The sequence below is a fragment of the Vitis riparia genome, chromosome 1 (genome assembly GCF_004353265.1).
Source record: "Vitis riparia cultivar Riparia Gloire de Montpellier isolate 1030 chromosome 1, EGFV_Vit.rip_1.0, whole genome shotgun sequence".
Lineage (NCBI taxonomy): Eukaryota > Viridiplantae > Streptophyta > Magnoliopsida > Vitales > Vitaceae > Vitis > Vitis riparia.
Window position 1 is genome coordinate 7,254,841 of NC_048431.1, and position 21,183 is coordinate 7,276,023.

The 21,183-nt window shown below is 33.5% G+C and overlaps 1 protein-coding gene across 3 annotated transcripts; it reads left to right on the top strand.

Moving 5' to 3' along the window:
- The first annotated feature begins 1,218 nt into the window (after positions 1-1,218).
- LOC117926914 (pre-mRNA-splicing factor ATP-dependent RNA helicase DEAH10) lies at positions 1,219-21,131 on the top strand. 3 transcript variants are annotated; one of them, XM_034846352.1, is made up of 14 exons: positions 1,219-1,259; positions 3,341-3,649; positions 6,482-6,786; positions 11,741-11,821; positions 12,506-12,722; positions 13,336-13,753; positions 14,188-14,391; positions 16,752-16,912; positions 17,437-17,622; positions 18,549-18,780; positions 19,367-19,566; positions 19,830-19,964; positions 20,188-20,393; positions 20,554-21,131. In XM_034846352.1, exons 3-13 carry the CDS (start codon positions 6,705-6,707, stop codon positions 20,369-20,371), a joined length of 2,100 nt encoding a protein of 699 aa, XP_034702243.1. In that variant the 5' UTR covers positions 1,219-1,259; positions 3,341-3,649; positions 6,482-6,704; the 3' UTR covers positions 20,372-20,393; positions 20,554-21,131. The 3 variants fall into 3 exon arrangements, with proteins under 3 accessions (XP_034702243.1, XP_034702320.1, XP_034702166.1); XM_034846429.1 differs by lacking the exon at positions 1,219-1,259 and adding an exon at positions 2,921-2,995; XM_034846275.1 differs by lacking the exons at positions 1,219-1,259; positions 3,341-3,649 and adding an exon at positions 9,842-9,888 and having other exon boundaries at positions 6,705-6,786.
- Positions 21,132-21,183: the final 52 nt, after the last annotated feature.

The window sequence follows — 21,183 nt, forward strand, 5'->3', positions numbered from 1 at the left end:
AATTTACATCATGTATGACATTATTTAAAAATTTAAAATATTTCATAATACCTTAAAGAGATAAAAGTATATTGTTTAAGTGAAGCGATTAATTTAATAATATAAATTCACGTGCTAGGTTAAAATTATAAAAACAAAATATTACGTTTTTTATTTTATATGAATATAAATATAACAATTATTTTTAATCATTTGAAAATATATATTTTAAAAGTTTTCAAATAGTTACTTTTTGGTAAGAAAAGAATGGGAATTAAAAATTCATTTTATGTGTAAATTTTAAATAAGTATTAAAATTTATTTGATACCTTAATTTTTTAAAATCATTTTCCTCTCAATTTAAAATTATTATGCTTTCCATGGTCTAAAAGAATGAAGAAGTAGGTTTTCACCGGGACTTATCAAAGGATTGAAATATTGGTTTTTACGGATATATCGGTACTTCGATTTTACGGATATATCAGAAATATCGGTGGATATTTTTTCACGAATATCGGTGGAGTGAAAATTATTTAAAATTCATAGGAATGCTTGAAAAAACTTCAAAAAATGATAAAATAAGTAAGAATACACATTTTAAAGTTATCTTATAAGTGTAATTGACATATATATAATTAAGAAGAAAAATATCGTAAATAGAGATATATCAGTAGATTCGATATTTGAATTTTAAAAATAATAAATATGAATTTTGAAAATATATAAAGTTACAATTGAGTTAAGAAATATTTGATTTTATTGAATAAAAATAATTTATACATAAATATAATACATATGAGATTGTAATAGTCCTTAGTATTATAAAGAAGAGATCGATGTTGTTTCATTATATTATTAGATGGAGAAAGCTCATCTTGTTGAAGATAATATTTATTTTAAAATGCTTTTATTAAAACATATTTTATTATATTTTAAATGAAAAATTAAATTAATTTATATAAAATATTTTATTTGATATTTAATTTTTTAAATTTTATTAAAAATACATAGTAACAACTTTTTTTTATTAATATTAATTTATTTAATAATCAAAATAATGGTTGATAATTAATAATTATTTATATAGAGAGTGGAAAATTGTTCTCGTGATTTATTGTTTTTTTTTTTTTTTTTATCTCTACTAAATCTAAAAATCAAAAGGGCACCCACTTCTCTCAGTCGGGCATCAAGAAGCCCTTTTCTGAAGTTGTCCTCCAAGGCTCCAACGAGAGAATCCCTAAAAAAGCCCTATTTTCCTCTGCCACTCTCAATCCTCGCAGGTACTAATCTAATCATGTTATTATTATTATTTTTTTTTGCAACCCCCGTTTGATTCCCAAGAAAATCCATCCCCCATTCGATTTCCGGGAAAATTCATCCTCGTTTGATTTCCGAGAAAATCCATTCAAAACCCCCAAAGAAAACCAAAAAAATTGCTTTTCTTTTGCTCTCTGTGTTTTCTGGATTTGTTTTAGGGGTCTCTTTGCTGTTCTGCCATTGGATTTAAATTTCACGAACCCTAAATCCACGATTTTTGAGCCAGGCTGAAAAACACAACCTTTGCCTGCAAATCACGATCAGATTACCAAATAGCATTTTACGTTTTTTTGTTTTTTTTTTTAAGAAATTGGACCTGTGCGCGGGCCGGACTGGTAGGAAATATCGGGAAATTTCCCGAAAAATCAGTAAAAATACCGAAATATCGGCGATATTTTCGGCGATTTTTAAAAATTTTCCTCCGATTGATCCGCAAGTGCCCCCAATCGCGATTTATATCCGATTTATCGGTGAATCACCGATATTTCACCGATATATCGGCGATATTCCCGATTTTTTGTCGATATTCCCGGGAATCGATAATCGGTGGCGTATCGAGGGCGCCCGATATCTGATTTTTCACCGAAATATCGGCGATATTTCCCGATTTTTCAATCCCTGGACCTATCTTTCTTGTGAGAGTATTGTATTGAAGACTTGACCGCATATGATTTAATATCTCAATTTTTTAAAATAATTTTAAAATCATTATTTTTGAACGTAAGTTTTAAATATGTTTTTAATACTAAAAATAGAAAACCGGAAATATATCCTATTGAACAATAAAGATTTTATTTATAATTTTAATTTATTTTATATAGAAAAGACTTTATTTTAAAAGTGGGGTTCAAGCTTTAATTAAAAGAATTAAAATGTCTCTCCTCAATTCTCTATTTTTTATTACTATATTTTTTCATTTTGATTAAAAATATTAAATGAATTATATGTAGATTTATGATTAAATATAAATTTAACCTCATGCTAAAAATATTTCATAGATAGTTAATAACAATAATAAAAATTTTCTTGATCATAATTTTCTTTTTCTTTTAATGATAAAAATATAAATTTGACAATAAAAATATTTATTTTATAAAATATAAATTTGACATTTAGAAATTTATTTTTCTAAAAATAAAGGATTTTATTCTAAAAGAAATTCAATTACATATACATCAATTAAAAATATATTTGGATTTAATATAATTCTTATAAATTAATTAAAAGAAGTTCTTATTTAGAATTTTAATTTTATTGTAGGAAGGAATTAATGATAAAATGAAAATATTTATTTTATAAAAAATAAATATGAAATTTAAAAGTTGAATTTTTTTAAAAAGAAATATATCAATATATATATATATATATTTATTTATTTATTTATTTTACAATTTTGATTTATGAAATAATTAATAATAAAATGTTTTAATTGAAAATAATTTATTTACACCCAAGACATACAACAGTTCATGTACGCAACAATTAATTTAAGCACGTAATAATTAAATTTGTCTAATGATCTTCAAGTATAAAAACAGAAATATTTAATGTCGAATACTGTCTAATTTATCGCAGAAATTTAAACATAATAACACAAATTTTTGAATCTGAAAATTTTTGTTTACTCGCCGAACTCTCTTGCTCTTCTCAACTCTTCCCCACTCTGCCTCGGGAAGAAGCCTTGAAGCCCTTTTTATAGGTGAGTCTTTGGGCTTTAATGTTTTGATTTCCCTCCACGTGTACGGAGATTGCAGGAGGGAAGGTTCTTTTCTAATATATATATATATATATATATATATATATATATATTTATTTATTTATTTATTTATTTATTTATTTTACAATTTTGATTTATGAAATAATTAATAATAAAATGTTTTAATTGAAAATAATTTAAATTTTTTATTATAAAAAAATTCAACAATAGAAATCTTTTAAGAAACTATAAAAATGAGACAAAGATTTATAATTCATTGTTTATATTTTGCTGAAAGTGATAAGTTAAATTCCTATTGATTTTTAAGTGGTTTAAGATCTTCAACAGTGAGCTCTCAAACATCGCGTGCGAGATTTATGGGCTTATAGTAGAGATCAGCCCATTTCAGCCTAATAATTCAATGGGCTGATCCAGGCTCAGCCCACTATCTCTTGACTGAACAGTGAATTCACGTAGCCCCCAATCTCTCTGTTTACACAAGAGCGTCCAGTCTTCCTCCAAAGGCTGCTGTTGAGTCGATCCCCGGGTTCAAGGTATTCCGTTTCCGTTTACACGAAGCATTCTGTCTGTGTTCACAAAAAAACATTCAATCGTCGTTCTCCAAAAGTTGCGTCTCCATCGGCTTCTGAGTTCAAGGTAATGTTCCAATCCCTATCCCAATGGACTTCTACGTTACAAACCATCGTTTGGATGCTGAGAAAATAATGAGAAAATTAAATACAGTTTTAAATCGTAAATCGTAATCATTTTACGATCTAGGGCTCGAGAATAAAGAAGATTGCACCTTACCTATCCATACGAATTTTTTTTGGTTTGTTTTGGTTTTTTGGTAGCAAATAAAGTGAGCAAGATAACATAACAATCAAAATGTGGTCTTTATTTATTTCTTCATTTTGAGTCAGATTTCACTCGGTGCTTTACATGTTGGGAATACTATTGCTGGAGGTTTTGAATTCTACGGTTTTTCTTTGAACAGCCGTGGAACTATTGCCAGTTCGGATTGCAGACTGAGATTTATCTAACGCGCTTTTCTATTTAGGAATGTTTCTTGGTGTTAAAATAGTTTAGTTTAGATACAGAGAAAATATGAAAAACGTAAAAATTTTCGCCAAAGAGATTTTATGGGGAGGTGGTGCACTAGAGAAGAAAACCAGCAAGAAGGAGGGGGGCCTAGGAATTCGTAACCTTGTTGTTTTAAGCAAAGCTTTGCTTGAAAAGTGGAGTTGGAGATTTACTACAAAAGGGAGCCCTTATGGAAACAAATCATAACAGGAAAGTTTGGAGTAGAGGAAGGGGGGGTGGTGTTTGGGAGAAGTGAGAGAAGGTTATGGAGTTGGGATGTGGAAGGCCATAAAAAATGAATGGGAAGGTATAAGAAGTAGATCTCGTTTTTTAGTTGGAAATGGGAAAATGATTAAATTTTGGAAAAACTTGTGATGTGAAAACCAAACTTTGGAAGAAACATTCCTAAATGTATTCTCTTGTGCAGTCAACAAAGATGGATGGGTGGCTAAGGCTTGGGAGGAAGACAGGGATGGGGCAGCTGGAGCAATTGTTTTTCAAGACAGTTTAATGTTTGAGAGCTGAGTGAAGTGGATTTTTTTTTTTGATAAGTAAGAGATGAGTGAAGTGGAAATTTTGTTTTGGAAATTACAAAGTTTGGTAGTTAAAAAGAATGTGGAGGACAATCTGAGTAGGAATGAAACTAAGAATGACAGGTTCTCAATTAGATCCCTTTATTGCTCCTTTTCTAGAGGACCTAGAGATCCTTTTCTCTTTAGTATTGTGTGGAGGACTTGGGCTTTAGCAAAGATTGACTTTGATTGCCTCATCTTGAGGCAGAATTCTAACTCTTGATTAGCTTAAAAGGAAGGGTTGGAATCTGCTAAATAGATGTTATTTGTGCAAAATAGAGGAGGAAACTACAAATCACTTTCTTTTTTTTTGCTCCAAAGCAAGAATGTTGTGGAATTTGATTTACTCCCTTTTTGGAGTGGAGTGGGTTTTGCATTCCTCGGTTAGAGGGAATCTGTTGGGTTGACATGACTCTTTTATGGTAAGAAATGGAAGAAAGTATGGAGGACTTGCGCTTGTGGTGGACTATTTGGAAGGGAAGGAACAAAAGAGCTTTGCGAATTGGGCTAGGGCGTATATAGAGGACCACATGCTATTTATGTTAGATTTTGTAGATTGGTTGAGTTCCTAGTAAAGAAAAGGTTTTTTTGCTCCTTACCTTTCCGCCTATACTGGGCTTTGATTGTATACTTCATGTGTACTTGCTTCGCTTTCTCTAAGGAGCTTTTTATACATGTCCCTTTTTTGCCTATCAAAAGACAAAATTTTTTTTTGCCAACAATGATTCAGTATTACAAGAAAAAGCCACTTTACTTCAAATCACTGACGAGGGGTTTTTTCTTTTTTCTTTTTCTGGAAGGAAAAGTTGAGAGATAAAATGGGAATGAAACTGTTGTTTTCCCTCTGTTTTCTTAGAAACCAAACTGAGGGTTAGGGTTTCCCTTTGAATGCTTTAGCATTTAAGATATTTCTGTTAAATAATAAAGATGTGAAATGGAGGGGAAATAAGTGAAAAAATATGAGTACTTTTGGGAAAAAGTCCACAAATCTTGTACTCTTACATGTAGCATTGATATAGATTAGAAAATGCTTCAAAAATTTTATTATTAAAATGTATGATTAAGGGTTCTTTGATTTAGAGAGGATGTAGTAATCTTTAAGTGGAAAAAATAATCCTCACTTTTTGAGTTTTTTGATAAAAAGACTCTACAAACTTTTTATACTATAATATAATAAAACACTTTTTGAAAAATAAATACAAAGGTATTTTGTCAAATTGAGGTTGTATTTTTACAATCTTCTTCTACCTTCAACTCAATCCGCTCGAATCCTAAACCTAATTGCTTCCACTTTCTCCCTTCAATTTCTTTCCTTTTAAAAATCTCATTTTATTGCCTTTCAAACCTTATTTGCATCTTCCTTTTCAAATTTATGACAAGGAAAAAAGAAAAAAGAAAACAAAAAGGGAGCACCATGGCCATCAGGTCATGCTCCAATTCTCATCTTTTACTATTTCATTTCATTTTTTCCAATGACATTGGGGTTAGGAGAATGAGAAAAAAAATGTAGAAGAGAAAAAGATGTAGGACATGAAGGGGAAGATGGAAGGGATGGTTAGAATAGGATAGTGATGTAATTTTGCCTATGAAGAAAAAAAGGATAGTGATGTAATTTCACATGCCCTTTTATTTTGAAAAAAAAAATTACAAAAGGATCAAAGGCGAGTAAATAAATCTCCTTTTTTTTAACTAATGAAATTAATTTCTAAGAGGAGGATTATTTTTACATTTTTGATTAAATATTTCTATAATTAAAGTTAAAAAAAAAAAACAATTTTGAAATTGGAAATTCACTTTTTCTTTCACAAACTAAATTTCTTCCACTGCCAAACAGTTGTACCTTCGCTCCAGTGCCTGCTGCTCACTACCACTGCTGCTCCCACACCATCACTGACCTCCAGTCAAAGTTCCATTCAAATCAACAAAACATAGTGACGATCTCAGCTGGTTTCCTGGTCACCCATCCTTACAACTCTCTCCACAAACAATGATGAGAGAGAACTGCGAGTGAAGCTGAACAGAAAAAATGACCAATAATAATAATAATATTCCAGTGAATGAAATGCACTGGCCTCTGGTGGATAAAGCTGACAAGAAGAAGCCCAAAATTAGGGATTTGCCCTATTGTCAGGGGGACCGGTAATCTTCTCTATACTCTCCCTTATGTGTTTTCCTGCTTGTTTCCTTGGAAATTTCATGATGCAGACAAAATAAAATTTCAATTATTTGGATTTTTTTTAATATTTATTTATTTTTTGCAGCTGAATGAAGTAAAATTAATTGCTTTAATGAGTAGGGTAGCTTTAATATGGTGCTGTGAGAGAAATTAAATTCGGGTTTCCTTTTGTTTGTTCCTACAAAATGCCTTAATGGAAAGGAAAATGAATCCTTAATTTGTTTGTTTGTTTTCATGTTCCTATCAACCATATGAAAAAAAAACATGAATTATTATGATTGGTAATCTGCCATATGGAAAAAAAAAAAAAAACATGTATCATTCTTATCACTAAGGTGGTGGGAAATAGTGGAATTGAGGCTTTTTCTTGGACTTTTAGTGCTGATCAGAGGATTAGAGAGAACTGTGAAAGAGTAGCAGTTTATAGTGGAGTTGATCTTGTATTGAATGATTTTTTTTTTTTTTAATTTATAGCTAAAAAAGAACTTTAGGACTTGATAACATTGGGATGCGATGCAAGTGAGGTTTTGTAAAAGACTCTCTTTGTGGAAAATGCAATTCAACTCTAAAGGGGGGAGACTTACTTTGATCAAGAACACTTTATCTAGCCTTCCCATTTATTTTCTATCTTTATTCTGAATTTTGGGGACAATTAGATTGAGGTTGGAGAAAATTAGAGGGAGTTCTTATGGAGAGGTGGATGGTTGAAGAAAAATTACATCTTGTGAAGTGGTCCATAATGTGTTTAGAGAAGAGCAGTGGAGTTTGGGGGGGGGGGGGGGGGGGGGGTTAGAGATTAGGCGTTTTTCTTTTTTAAACAAGGCGCTTTTGTGCAAATGGAATTGGAAGTGTGCAACTGAAAGAGGGACCTTTTGGACACAAGTAATTAGTGACAAATATGGGGGGAGGGGAAGGGTGAGTGGTGGTCCCATAAAGTTAGATATGGATATGGAGTTAGGCTTTGAAAATCTATTAGGATAGAACAAAACACTTTCTTGGGTAGTTTTTCTTTTGTGGTGGGTAATGGGAGGAGGGTGAAATTTTGGACGGATAAATGGTTTGGGGATGAACCATTGTGTGTTTTCTTCCTTTCTTTATATGCTATAGATGTTTTAAAAAAGGCATGGGTGGTGGATCTTCATGTACAGACAGGGGAAAAAGGTCATTAGAATCCTTGTTTCTCAAGACCTTTGAATGATTGGGAAGTGGTGAAGTTGAGGATTTATTTGTAAGGTTGCAAGGAAAGGTAGTTGGTAGTGTGGGGGAAGACAAGATGGTGTTGATGAACTTGTACAATATAAGTTCTTTGTTAAGTTCTTTTATATGTTGCTTTGGAACCAGGGGTGTGGTTTCATTTCCAAAGTAGGTTGCTTGGAATTTGTGGGTCCCCTCCATTGTTAAACTTTTTTGTGTGGGAGGCTTCTTGGGGTAAGGTTTTGACTTTAGATTAGCTTCAAAAAAGAGGGTGGTGTTTGGTCAATGGATGTTTTCTTTGCAAAGAAGGGGAAAAATCCATAGATCACATCCTCCTCCACTGTTCACTGGTTAGGATCCTTTGACAGTTGTTGTTTAATCTTTTTGGTATCCATTGGATGCAAGCTGCTACCTTTAAGGAGGCTCGTTTAGGCATGGTTCGTTTGTGGGAAAAAAACATAAAAAGGTTTGAAGAGTAGCTCCTTTATATATTTTTTGGATGGTTTCAAAGGAAAGGAATCTTCGGGTGTTTGATAACGAGGAGCATTCAACTCATTTTTTGAATATGGTCTTTCTTAGAATTTTGTTTACTTGGGTAAAGCAGTACATAGGGACAAATTCTATATCTTTACTTGATTTTGTTGAGTGGTTAGGTTCTTTTTTAGTGAGGGTGTTGTTGTTGGGGCTTTTTTTTTTTTGTTTTTTGTGCTATTTGTATACGTACCGTGTATTTTGGTGTGTCCTAGTGGCGCTTTTATTTTTTAATGAATGTGGTTTTATCTATATATATATATATAAAAAACATTGGCTCTATAATTAACAACATTGGCTCAGACTTTAATAAAGACAAACAACTTAAAATTTAAAAGAATTCAACCTTTATTCAGATTTAAGTTCAAATTAAGGTCTATTCAGATTTCAGATAAAAAATAAACGCCACCTTAGTGCGTGATCTAGAAAGCTGAGGTGGATAATCTTTCCTAATTCAGCATTCCATGAACCAAACAAAATTTTAGATATCAAGGTTTCACAAAGTTGATTGTTTTTGAGTTGCTCTGTAAGAAAAGCTTAATGCTATCTTCAATGGCTCATGGTGGATGCAGTAATTCCACACTGACCACCCATAGACTTAATCTCAAGATTCTTTTCAGTGATGCAGGAGTTGTCTCATTTGCAAGGTTGGTCTGTGGTTGTGAAGAAAACCTAAAACTTGTCACTTCACACTATGATTTCTGCATATTCTCACATGCTTTTTGGCATACAAAACCAACCAAAAGAAAATGAAGGAAGAGCATTTATATTTGAGTCAATTCGGCTCAATTAAACTATGTAGTTGTATCCTTTAGTTGAGAGGGGTTTTTTTGTTTTCTCAGGTGCCAAACCTTGATATTCATATGGTTTGAGGGTGATTATATTTTCTTTTCAATCTTAATGGAGGTTACATATATTTTTTCCTTTTCCCTAGCTATTCTTGTCTTACAAATTTTTTTTTTTACCTTTCTCTAGTTATTCTCGTCCTATAATAATAATAATGCTAACAATACTAATACTGCTACTAATAATAATTGTAATAATAGTAATAATTATAAAATTTTCTATTCCTAGTTTAGGAAAGAAGGAAAATTTTAGTTTTGAATTTTAACCTCCTCAATTTAGTTAACCATATCTTTGGATTATTGTGTTTGTTTTGTGGGAGTTTTTGTTTTCTAGGTTGACAAATAATAAGAAGCTTTGAACTTTTGACACTTTGGTTTATTTTCTTTTCCTTATTTTTTTCCCCTTATCATCCAAACTTTGGATCATTTGATTTGGATTGTAATACAGGAAGCAAAGGCTTGAACAACAGAGAAAGGCTCTTCCAATAGCTTCAGGTATTAATTGAGATTGTTGCATGTGTTATGTAACTTATATTGGCTTCATTTATTTGTTTCCTATTGCAGATAATGCTCATATACTACCTTTTTTTTTGGCACTCTTTTGTATAGTTCAATCTATCAAGAAATTGGTGTTTAATTATATTAATCACAATGATTGATGTCTTCTTGCTATCTTCTACCAAGTTTCTTGTGTTTTATTATTTTCTTTTATTTGAGTTAGTAAGATTTTTTATTTTTTATTTTGCTTTGGTGTTTGAATGGAAGTTTTTGGTATGAATGATCAATAATGCTTAGGTGAGTGACCTTTGGGAGGATGGTGGTTGGAGTCCTAGGTTTACGAGGCAACTGCATGATTGGGAGCTAGAGAAGGTGCAAGTTCTTGGGGAGATTGTCAGCACACCCCTCGTTTGTGGAGACCGATGATGCCATGGTATGGTTGCTTGTGAAGGATGGTGCTTTCTTTGTTAAGTCCTTCTACTCCTCCTTGGCCAATAGAAAAGTGGAACTGTTCCCCCATGGTATTGTTTGGAATTCTTGGGTGGTCCCGAGAATTAGCTTTTTTGCTTGGGAAGCAACTTGGGCCAAGATTTTGACTCTGCATCAACTCAAAAAGAGGGGTTGGAGGATTCCTAATAGATGTTACTTGTGTAAGGAAGAAGAAGAAACTAGTGACCATATTCTCATCCATTGTTTGAAAGCTCGTTTGTTATGGTAGTTGATCTTTGCACTTTTTGGCTTTCAGTGGGTGTTGAGTTGTTTAGTTAGAGAGGTCCTTTTGAGTTAGCACGGGTCCTTTGTGGGTAAAAAGAGGAAGAAGGCTTGGAAAGCTCCCCCGTTGTGTATGTTTTGGGCTTTATGACGAGAGAGAAATTGGAGGGCTTTTGACAACTTTGAAACCACGGATCAAACAATTAAAAATTCTTTTTTGTATCTATTTTGGGATTGAGTTAGATTGTACATTGAGGGCGGATCTTTATCATTGTTAGACTTTGTGGATTGGATAGGATCACGTTAGGGTGCGGTAGTGGGTTTTTGTGTCTTCGCACCTTTTTGTCATTTTTTCTTCGTATACGACGTGTATACTTTGTTTCTTTTAATACAATTCTTATTTTCCTATCAAAAAAAAAAAAAAAAAAAGAATGATCAATAATGCCATGCTTTTATAAATGATATGTAGAGAAAATAAAAAGCAAAAGAAAAATAATGCTCATTGGATAACAAGGTTAAAAGGTACTTGGATATTGTCTGGGGGATCTTGTTGAGTTAGATATGGTGTTGGATGGATGCTTCTGCTTTGCAATAATTCAGACATGTAAATGTTTTTTAGTCTTTAGCAGTTGTTCTTTTGCTTCCATTAAGCTTGCATTTTTGTGTGGTTGGTGAGCTGTGAATGGATATTATGTAATCATCAAAATTGAAAGGACACTTTGTAATGCATTTTGTGCGTTTTGTGGGAGGGATACTGGAAACCAAAGAAAATTTTAGGAACTTGTATTGAACTAGGACAATAGGGGTGTTTCTTCATCAAAAGTGGCATAGGCTTTATTTATTTCAATGGAATATGAAATCAAGAAAAGTATGTGCCCATGGCTCTTTGCTGTAAGATGAGGTTTTATGTCATCGTGATTATATCAATTCTAATCTGTTAGGTATTGCAGTGGGCACATACTGTTGGTTGCAAGAATAAAAAGGGAGATGTTTTCCGGCCTTTTGTCAAATTATAGAACTATTATCAGAAAAAAGAACAAATAAATCCTATATTTTTTCAGTTTGAAATTTTATTATTCAATATTGTTTCTCAAAAGGTTCACTTGTAATTATATTTTTTTTATTTTGATTTCCTTAGTTGAGAAACGACTTGTGGAGGAAGTCCAAAAGAATGACACACTGATAATTGTTGGTGAAACTGGAAGCGGAAAAACAACACGTAAGTTTTTATATCTTGTATTATGGTAATCAAAATTGGTTTCTTCCAAATAACTGAACATCTCTGAATAGGATTTTATGGTGTTATGGTTTTGTTATGCACCATACTGTTGGTAGTGGGCTTGGCATATTCTCTACTGTGCAAGCAAATGGTTATTGCATTGTTATGATCATGGGCAATATCTCTCTTTTCTTGCTCCTCTTGTCTTGATCCCTTGTTTAATAATTTGCATGAAACTGTCTTTGTTTTATACTTCAATGCAACCTCAATATGTCTAGGAGCTATAAAAATAGGTTTGACCTATGATGGCTGGTTTGTTCAGGCCATTTCTTAGAAATACTTATGCCTGAGGAACATGGCATATTTTTTGTCTTTCATCTTCTTTATATCCTCTTCAGAATATGAGATATGGCTCCATACTTTGCAGCAATAGTAGAATGGCTTAATTAAAGCTCTCAAATGTTTATTTATATTCATACTTCATCTAACAGAGTAACCTTTCTTTTATTATTATGATGTTTCTGCTTTCTATAAATATGAAACAAGAAATAAATGTTGCTGATGCTGTCTGTGCTGTATTCTTTTTTGTATTATTCCTTCTTATCTTATTTTTTCTGGTACAAAATTGGATTCTAGTAGCTGTTATTTCTCTCTAAAGCTTTTGTTGTAATAATATTTATGCAGAGTTACCTCAGTTTCTACTCCATGGTGGATTTTGTCATGATGGAAAAATCATTGGGATCACTCAACCCAGACGCGTTGCAGCTGTCACTGTTGCAAAACGGGTAGCTGAAGAGTGTGGTGTTGAGTTGGGTCAAAAGGTTGGATATTCCATAAGATTTGAGGATGTTACTTCTAGTTCAACGAGGATCAAGTATATGACAGATGGATTGCTACTAAGGTAAAAATTTCACACGACTTTGTTTGGGATATGTTGGTTTGCAACAATTTTTTTTCTAAATGTTCATTATCTAGTCATGTTGAACAAACTTGTGCGTGGACTACCTTGTTCATGTATGGTCTTTATTTGAAATTCCTTCATTGAATGAATAAAGGTCTCGAGCATCATTGGGATCCAGATGCATCTAGAATCACAAAATATTAAGATATATGTTTGTATTGATGAAAGAGATGTTAGGACCTTTGAATATGTATACCAAAACATCCTTGTTATTTATTTATTTTGTAAAAATGGTGGTAGCTTAAAATTATGGGCTTGGGAAGAAAATACAGCTCATTGTGGATAAATACAATGAGCTGGATTTGTGTATAGGTACGAGACAAAGAGAAAGTGGCAGGGACTGAAGACACTCCATGATATCAGGGTAAAGCTGGATTTGTGTTGTAAAGGTAGTTAAAGGGGTTCAAAACATTAAAAATAGTGTAGTTAGAACAAGGTTTATTTGTTCCAATCAGAAAAAAAAAAAAAACAAGATTTATTTGTTTTAATTTTGAAGCTTCTTCGTGGAGCTATTATTGAGTAGAAACTGATGTGAAACTTGATACACTTTCAGGGAAGCATTACTGGATCCATTTCTCTCTAGGTATTCAGTTATCATTGTTGATGAAGCTCATGAGAGAACCATTCACACTGATGTGTTGTTGGGCTTATTGAAAAATGTACAAAATGCAAGGTCAAGATCTATCAATAAATGTCTTAATATTGAAAATACGGAGGCAAACTATGGCAAACTGTTGAAGAGAGAAAATGATGCTAACTGTGCCAGTATTCTCAAGAGCTGCCAAGGTGTAAAATTCCCTTCCTTGAAGTTGATCATAATGTCTGCCAGCTTGGATGCACGGGGTTTCTCTGAGTACTTTGGTGGTGCAAGATCTGTATACATTCAAGGGCGACAGTTTCCTGTGGATATTTTTTATACCCATCATGCTGAGCCAGATTATGTAGATGCAGCCTTAATTACTATATTTCAGGTTGTTGACCAGTGCTCTTCTCCAGTAGCTCTTTTCATCATCTCAACATGTCATTGCAAGTTTCATGTTTTTCAATCTGAGCTTACACCAGTGACTTGTTTCATTTCTATTTGCCAATTAGTTTTATAATGTGCTTGTTATGTGTTTTTGTGAATGTCTATCTATGATATTTTCACATGGTAGTTTGTCATTCACTCAATATTTTTGTGTTCTTTACTGTGATACATATCACTTAGTCTAGCTTCTTCAGTTCTATTTCTAGATGGTGTTGTGGGTTTTCAGGAACAAATCTTTTCCTTAGCTTGACCTGAACCAAGTATACTCTACTACTGTGGAATGCATTTTTATCCGTCCTTAAGCCTCATTTGCTTGCTCTTTATATTTGAAGTTTATTCTTATCATTCTTCGTGTGTTTTTATCTTCTATTTTTTTAGATTCATTTGGAGGAGGGCCCTGGTGATATACTTGTATTTTTGACTGGGCAAGAAGAGATTGAATCTGTTGAGAGACTTGTGCAAGAGCGACTTCGGCAATTACCTGAAGGAAGTCAAAAGCTTCTAACTGTTCCCATATTCTCATCTCTCCCCTCAGAACAGCAAATGAAAGCTTTCATGCCAGCTCCAGCTGGGTTCCGTAAGGTAGTATGATCATGCAGGCGATCTATCTTTCATAAGGTTTATGAGCTGGAGATTTTCAGAAATTATAGTTGACTTAATCTCTGCTTGATTGGATGCATAAGTTTTTCTTCTTTGAAAGTAAGGGAAAATTTGGTTGTTTGCTTTCTGGATTTTGCATATCAACTTGTTAAAATGGAAGCCTTAATTTCTCATTCTAACATCCCTTGATGGAACTGGGTTTTTGCTCAGGCAGTCTCATACAGGAGAGCTCAATTGACCTCAAAAACTGCTGCAGAAACTGGTTTGATTTCATATTAAAATGGAAAGTTTACCAACATGTTTTGTGAAATAACAATGGATTTTTGGAATTTTTTTCCTTCAGAGTAATTAAACAACATCACATCATGATGAAGTCCAGTAAAGCATTTTGTTAGCATTACCAAGCATGTCTGACTTATCCCCTAACTGAGCTATTGATCTGTAGCTCGTGCGAGATTTGGGCAACTAATTCAGCTATGTATGTCTTCACTGTGCCAAATAGCTCTCTCTCCTATTCTAGCAGATTAGCTTGGCATAGCAGCTCCATAGTAGCCCCACTTTTATTCTTTCCCTCTCTCTTTTGCGAACCCACCCGTGCCTGAAGCTTCTGCATGAGCTTTACTTTTCCATCTGAGTACACCAAGAGTTCCACCTTTTGGGAGGGACATGAAAAAGATAGCTTGCTCCATGAACACACAAATTTCTTTTTAAGAAAAATTTTGGAGTCAAATTGAAATTTTATTGATTTAAAGAATGATGTGGATACAATATCTATTATGTCCTTTGATTCTTCCTTTTGTAATTGTCAATTGAGGATCTAAACAACCTTGATCTCGAATGAAAAGTTTTGTTGAAGATTTGATGTCACAATTTAGACCTTGACTCGATGTGATTCAAGTATTGAGTTGATCTAGGTTTTGGCTTGACTTGAGCGTTGGCGTGACTTAGGCTTTTTCTTGACTTAGGTCTTAGCATGATTTGGGCGTTGACTTAACTTAGGCCTTAGCTTGACTTGGGTCTTGGTGTGATTTTGGTCTTAGGTGAGTTGAGCATTGGCATAGTTTGGACCTTTGCGTGGCTTGGGCAAAAAAAATGACTTGAATAACAGTTTGATCTCAAATTGAATAGGTCTTTTTGTAGATTTGGATTTTGAAGCTTGAAACTTGAAAGCTTTGAAGATCTTGATCATTCGAAGGCACTTTTAAAAAATTAAATTGTTTTTTTTATTGGCAAATATTGAAAAGCGCCAAAAATGAGCAATATATTCAAAGAACCTTAATTCTTAATTTCTTAAAAAAATAAATTAACTTTCTTTGAAGAAACTTTGAAAATTCGAAGATGATTTGAAGTCTTCTTTGAATATTTGAAGAAACTTTAATCTCCTTTGAAGAGTTTCACTCCAACTTCTGCCTTCTTGATTATCTTCTAAATTGTAGCTTGTCTTCTAAATTGTCTTGAGAGCTTTGGAGTGAGCCTTATTTATATGGACTAGAAATACCATATTTGAATTGTTTTTTAATATTTGAGAAATATTATTCCCTAATTAAAAGTTAATATTTAGGGAGATTTGGAATACCATATTTAACTAATCTTAACCTTTCAAAATATTATTCAAATATTAAACATAATATTTGAGGAGATTTAGTCAAAGCCCAAGTCAAATCAAGACTCAAACCACATCAAGTTAAGGCCTAAGGTAAGCTCTTGTGATATCAAATCTTTAACAAACTCTTCGTTTGAGATCAAACATTTTCAAGCCCTCAATTGACAAGCATGAAAGGAAGAATTAGAGGACATGATAGATATTTTATTTTATTTTGATAAGTAGAGGACATGATAGAGATTGCACTCACATCATTTTTAGATTAATAAAATTCTATTTGACTACAAAATTTTTCTTGAAAAGAAATTTGTGTGTACACCATATTCAACCCTATGTGAGCATCAACTTAAAGTTGCCTAGATAGCTTGCACCATTCTTATGCCATATTTAGGGTTGTTAATTCTGAAAGTGTTGCATGTTTGCAGATGCTTTTAGTTTTTAGTAAAAGAATTTTATGATACTTTGTTTTGTTTATATTGCTTTTTATCATTTCCCCTGTTTTCCTTTTCTTTAAAAAGAACTCTTCAAAAAGAAAAGAAAAATCATATTCTCCCCTTTTCTCTAATGGTCCCTTCTGTGGTTGATGTTTGAAAGCTTAAAACTTTTAATAGGATAGGCAAAATTTCTGCATGTACTTTACATTTTCAGAGTCATATCGTCCTGTTAATGCATTATTCTAAAAAGTTCTCATGCATCCAAGTATTGCTTGCAGTTGATTTGGCTCAATTATTTTTTTTAGGTAATATTGGCAACAAATATTGCTGAGACATCGGTTACAATTCCTGGAATCAAGTATGTTATAGATCCTGGAGTGGTGAAAGCGCGCACTTACAATGCACATACGGGGATTGAGTCATTGGATATTGTTAAAACGTCAAAAGCACAGGCTCTTCAAAGGAGGTAGGCAGACTCAAATCTGTCATGGGGAATATCTATGTGGGAAAATTTAACATAAATGGATCTCAATTGTTTGAGTTGATTTTGGGATGCTCTAGATGATTCATGCAAATTTTCAGTTACTAGGAAATTACTTCTTTCTTAGTTAACTAACAAATTCACTATGCACATATTCCTTATGAACAGGTACTTGAGAGCGACAAACTTTACTACCAGTGCACGCTTAGCTTTTGAAATATAGTTATCTTTGTTTGCTAAGTATTTGAGTAGCTATTTGTTTATTTATTATGTAGATTGTAAGATTTAAGCTTCACTTTTCTTAAACCGCTGAAAAAAACATAAGTTCGTATGTTTCCACTGTTGTGTGTGTGGTGATAATAATGATGGTAATGAGATTTAAGCTTCACATTCTGTTGATAGTATACCAATTCAACCATGGTTATGATCCAATTTTGTCTTGGATACATCTTTAAAAGAATGCATGTGATCAATACCCTGGGATGGCTATTGAAGTTTTCTCATTGCAGTGGACGTGCAGGGCGTGAAAGACCTGGGAAGTGCTTTCGGCTCTACCCAGAGAGTGAATTTGGACAACTTGCAGATTCTACAGAGCCAGAGATCAAGCGTTGCAACCTCTCAAATGTCATTTTGCAGCTTAAGGCTTTAGGTGTGGATGATATTATTGGGTTCGACTTCTTGGAAAAACCATCAAGGTTAAAATTTTCCAGCAACTTTACATGCATGCATGCAAGTGCATGTTTATTGATGAGCCATTGTTATTTTAACTCAACCAAGCTCTAAGCCGGACTATTTTGGTTGGGTTGTCAATATCTGGCCAGTTTTGTTGCTTTTTAATAATGTTTGACTATTTCATCGTGACTTTTCTTGCTGTCTTGATTCATGTCTTTTGACATTCAAACCAAATATGGGCCTTTATGATCCCCCAACCTGAAGCCAACCATCTTTAGGAGGTCTACTTGAAACCATTGCATCTTCTTAGTTGAATTAGAAGTCTAAAAGGCATTTAAGAATGAACTTAAAATTTTAAGAAGTCAGAATTAAATTGAAAATGATAGTTGGGTAGATTGGTACCAGATATCTATTCTGAACCTGACCTCTTGCTGATTGGGTTGGATTTGAGCAGCTTTCTGCACTGGGTTGGATTTTTCCAGTGGTAAGCTGGTAAACATAAACTTTATTCTGGTGAATCTTCATTGCATATGGTATACTTGTGTTAGAACATTTTTATTTGGAGGCTTTGCATGATAATTGAAACTTGCTATCACCCATACTGTGGTCTTGTCAACTAAAACTATGTTATCAAGCAAGGTGCACCTCTGGTACCAACATATGTTAGTTGGTCCATGTGTAAACCATATATGGATTTATATATCCCTACTCTTCATGGATTTGTAGTTTTATCAATCTACGTTCTGTTTTCTTTTGTTATATTTTACTTGGGTCAGAGAGAGTAGTTATTTGTTGACTTCTTTTTGCAGCTGTCCGCTTTATTCTCTTCCTGGGAGCAATTGGCTATTCTGATTTTTCTCCATTGAACCTGTTCTAATGTTGTAGAATTTGCACTATAACATCAATTAAAGAAATTTATCACTTCCTGAAATTTTTATGCATTTAACAGGATGGCTATTGTCAAATCATTGGAGCAGTTGTTCTTGCTAGGTGCTATAACAGATGATTCTAAGCTGTCAGATCCTATTGGGCATCAAATGGCTCGTCTGCCTTTAGACCCTGTTTATTCCAAAGCTCTCATCCTAGCTAGTCAGTTCAACTGTTTGGAAGAAATGTTGATAGCTGTGGCAATGCTCTCAGTGGAATCTATTTTTTATACCCCTCGTGAGAAGTTAGAAGAGGTATGTGCATTCTGAGTAGCAATGTGTTATTGTTATGCTTATCATAAGTTTGACACAATAAATACAAGTAGGTACTCTATTGGGGTTTTATCTGCATTAAGACACTTTGTTGATAATTGATTTAGCCAAGGCCATAGAGCAATTAGATTTGATGGAATTGCAAAAAGGGCAAAGAAAGGGCTGGTGCTATTATGAGTGGATTGGATAGGATATATTTCTGTATTAGGACCATGGGTTTTGGCAACTACTAGGTGTTTAGATTTTAGAACCTTGAACTATGTTGGCAATTTTTAAAATCACTTACTGTTGATTTTGTTAATGGTTAGCTTCTCCTGGGTTTTTATCATCCTATGGTCAAGAGGACTGTTGGAGCTCCTTCACCTTGTTGACTTGTTCATGTTATGAAATGATTAATTTAGACTTCATAGTTTATTTTCTTATGCTAATACCTCTTATTATTGTTATTATTATTATTATTATTATTATTATTATTATTATTATTATTATTATTTTTCTGTTATTTTTATTGAAATATTTTATTTGATTGAAAAATGCTTTTATAATTATTTTTTCCATTGTTGGCCAGGCGAGAACTGCGATGAAATGCTTTTCAAGTCCAGAGGGGGACCATATTACCTTGATTAATGTATACCGGGCCTCTGATGAGTTTGTAGAGAAGATCAAGCAGGGAAATGATAAAGAAAAGACTGAAAAAAAATTGAGAAAGTGGTGCAAAGAAAATTTCATCAATAGTCGGTCTCTGAGGCATGCTCGTGACATTCACAGGTTAGCTAGATATATTCAATCATTTATGTGTTTTAAGTTATAGTGTTTTATTGTATTTATTCTATTCTGTTGTCTTTGTGAAAAGAGGGATATGCTTGTGTATCAAGGACTAGATAGCCCTACATTTCTGACCTGTTGATCTCACACATGAAAAGATCCTCTTAGGAGGGTTTTCTATGTCACCTTCATGTGATTCTTAGCATCTAATACACAGTCATTCTTCTAGATATGCATTCTTAAGTTTATTCTGTCCCTTGTTGCAGTCAAATTCGACGACATGCTGAACAAATGGGTCTTTGTGTTGCTTCTTGTGGAGATGACATGCTTCAGTTTCGCAGATGCCTTGCTGCTTCCTTCTTCCTCAATGCCGCTTTGAAGCAACCTGAGGGCACATACAGGTATGAATTCACCTTAAAAAGTTCTATGATTCAATTTGGCTGGTGCTTCATGGTTCCACTTCTGTTTACAACCTTTTCACAAATGATCTTTGTAGAAAAGATATTCCTCTAACCTCTCTAAATTGTTGCTCATGTTAGATATATGGGTGTGCTTGTGTGTGGAAATGCTTCCCTGTTTCCTTGCATAATGAAAACTTCAAATGTATATGTAATCAAATGACAGGGCATTGGCAAGTGGTCAGTCGGTGCGGATCCATCCTTCTTCTGTGTTATTCCGGACAAAGCCAGAGTGTATAATTTTCAATGAACTAGTGCAAACTAATCATTGTTACATTCGCAACATAACTAGAATCGATTTCTTGTGGCTACCTGAACTTGCTCCTCAATACTATGCTGTGCAGAATTAGATTATCTGGTGTCATTGAATGGGTAAGAATATGACTCAGTGCTTTGGTACCTTTCATAATGCTATAGATGCGGTTGTTGCTAAACTCATCTTGAATTTCACCTTGCCCTATTTTGGAATTCATCCAATTCTTGACATTCTAATTCTTACCTTGCTCTCGGATGTATTCATATCTTTTTATAGGCATGGAGAGGCTAGGGGATTTCAATCTTTCCTGCTTCTTGCTTTGTTGTGGCTATTTATGACGGGATGCATCCAGGTGGTGGAATTTGACTGAAACCTGATCCTGGTCTATCCATTAATGATGAAGGAGGAACATTTTGGAGTATTGGGAAGTCTCTAAAGGTTTGTCCATGTGCTGGAATTGGGCAATGCAAGAGGGGAATTTTGTGGAATATTGGAAAATCTCTCAACATTTGTCCATATGCTGCTGTATGCTGGCCGCCATTTCAGGGTGGGGGACTTGTTGACTTGTTTCAATGGACTTGGCTACTCCAAAACAATGAAAGGCACTAGTTCACTCTAGCCATGGGATAATGCTTACTTGGTGGTGCAGGCCGCCTGGTGGCTGTAGCAATCTTGAGGATTGGTATGGCTGTCCCTGAGTCAATCAATCGCATGTGACGGTTGATGGGTGATGAGTGAAGAAGGCTGTAAACTTATAATTATTTCTCATATATTTTTTTTTTTCTAAAATTATGTATTAGTTTTATGCATGCTGAAACTGCCTATGAATGCCAGAGATGTTTATTGCTTATTTATGGGTATGTGAATTTTGCTGCATACCTATTTTAATACGCTCTTTAAAATTTT

Bases quoted from the DNA above. Each gene is read 5' to 3' on its own strand.
- LOC117926914 (XM_034846275.1), top strand. From the start codon at position 6,710: ATGCACTGGCCTCTGGTGGATAAAGCTGACAAGAAGAAGCCCAAAATT. The intron at 11,822-12,505 runs GTAAGTTTTTAT...ATATTTATGCAG, and splicing joins TGGAAGCGGAAAAACAACAC to AGTTACCTCAGTTTCTACTC. The intron at 17,623-18,548 runs GTTAAAATTTTC...TGCATTTAACAG, and splicing joins TTCTTGGAAAAACCATCAAG to GATGGCTATTGTCAAATCAT.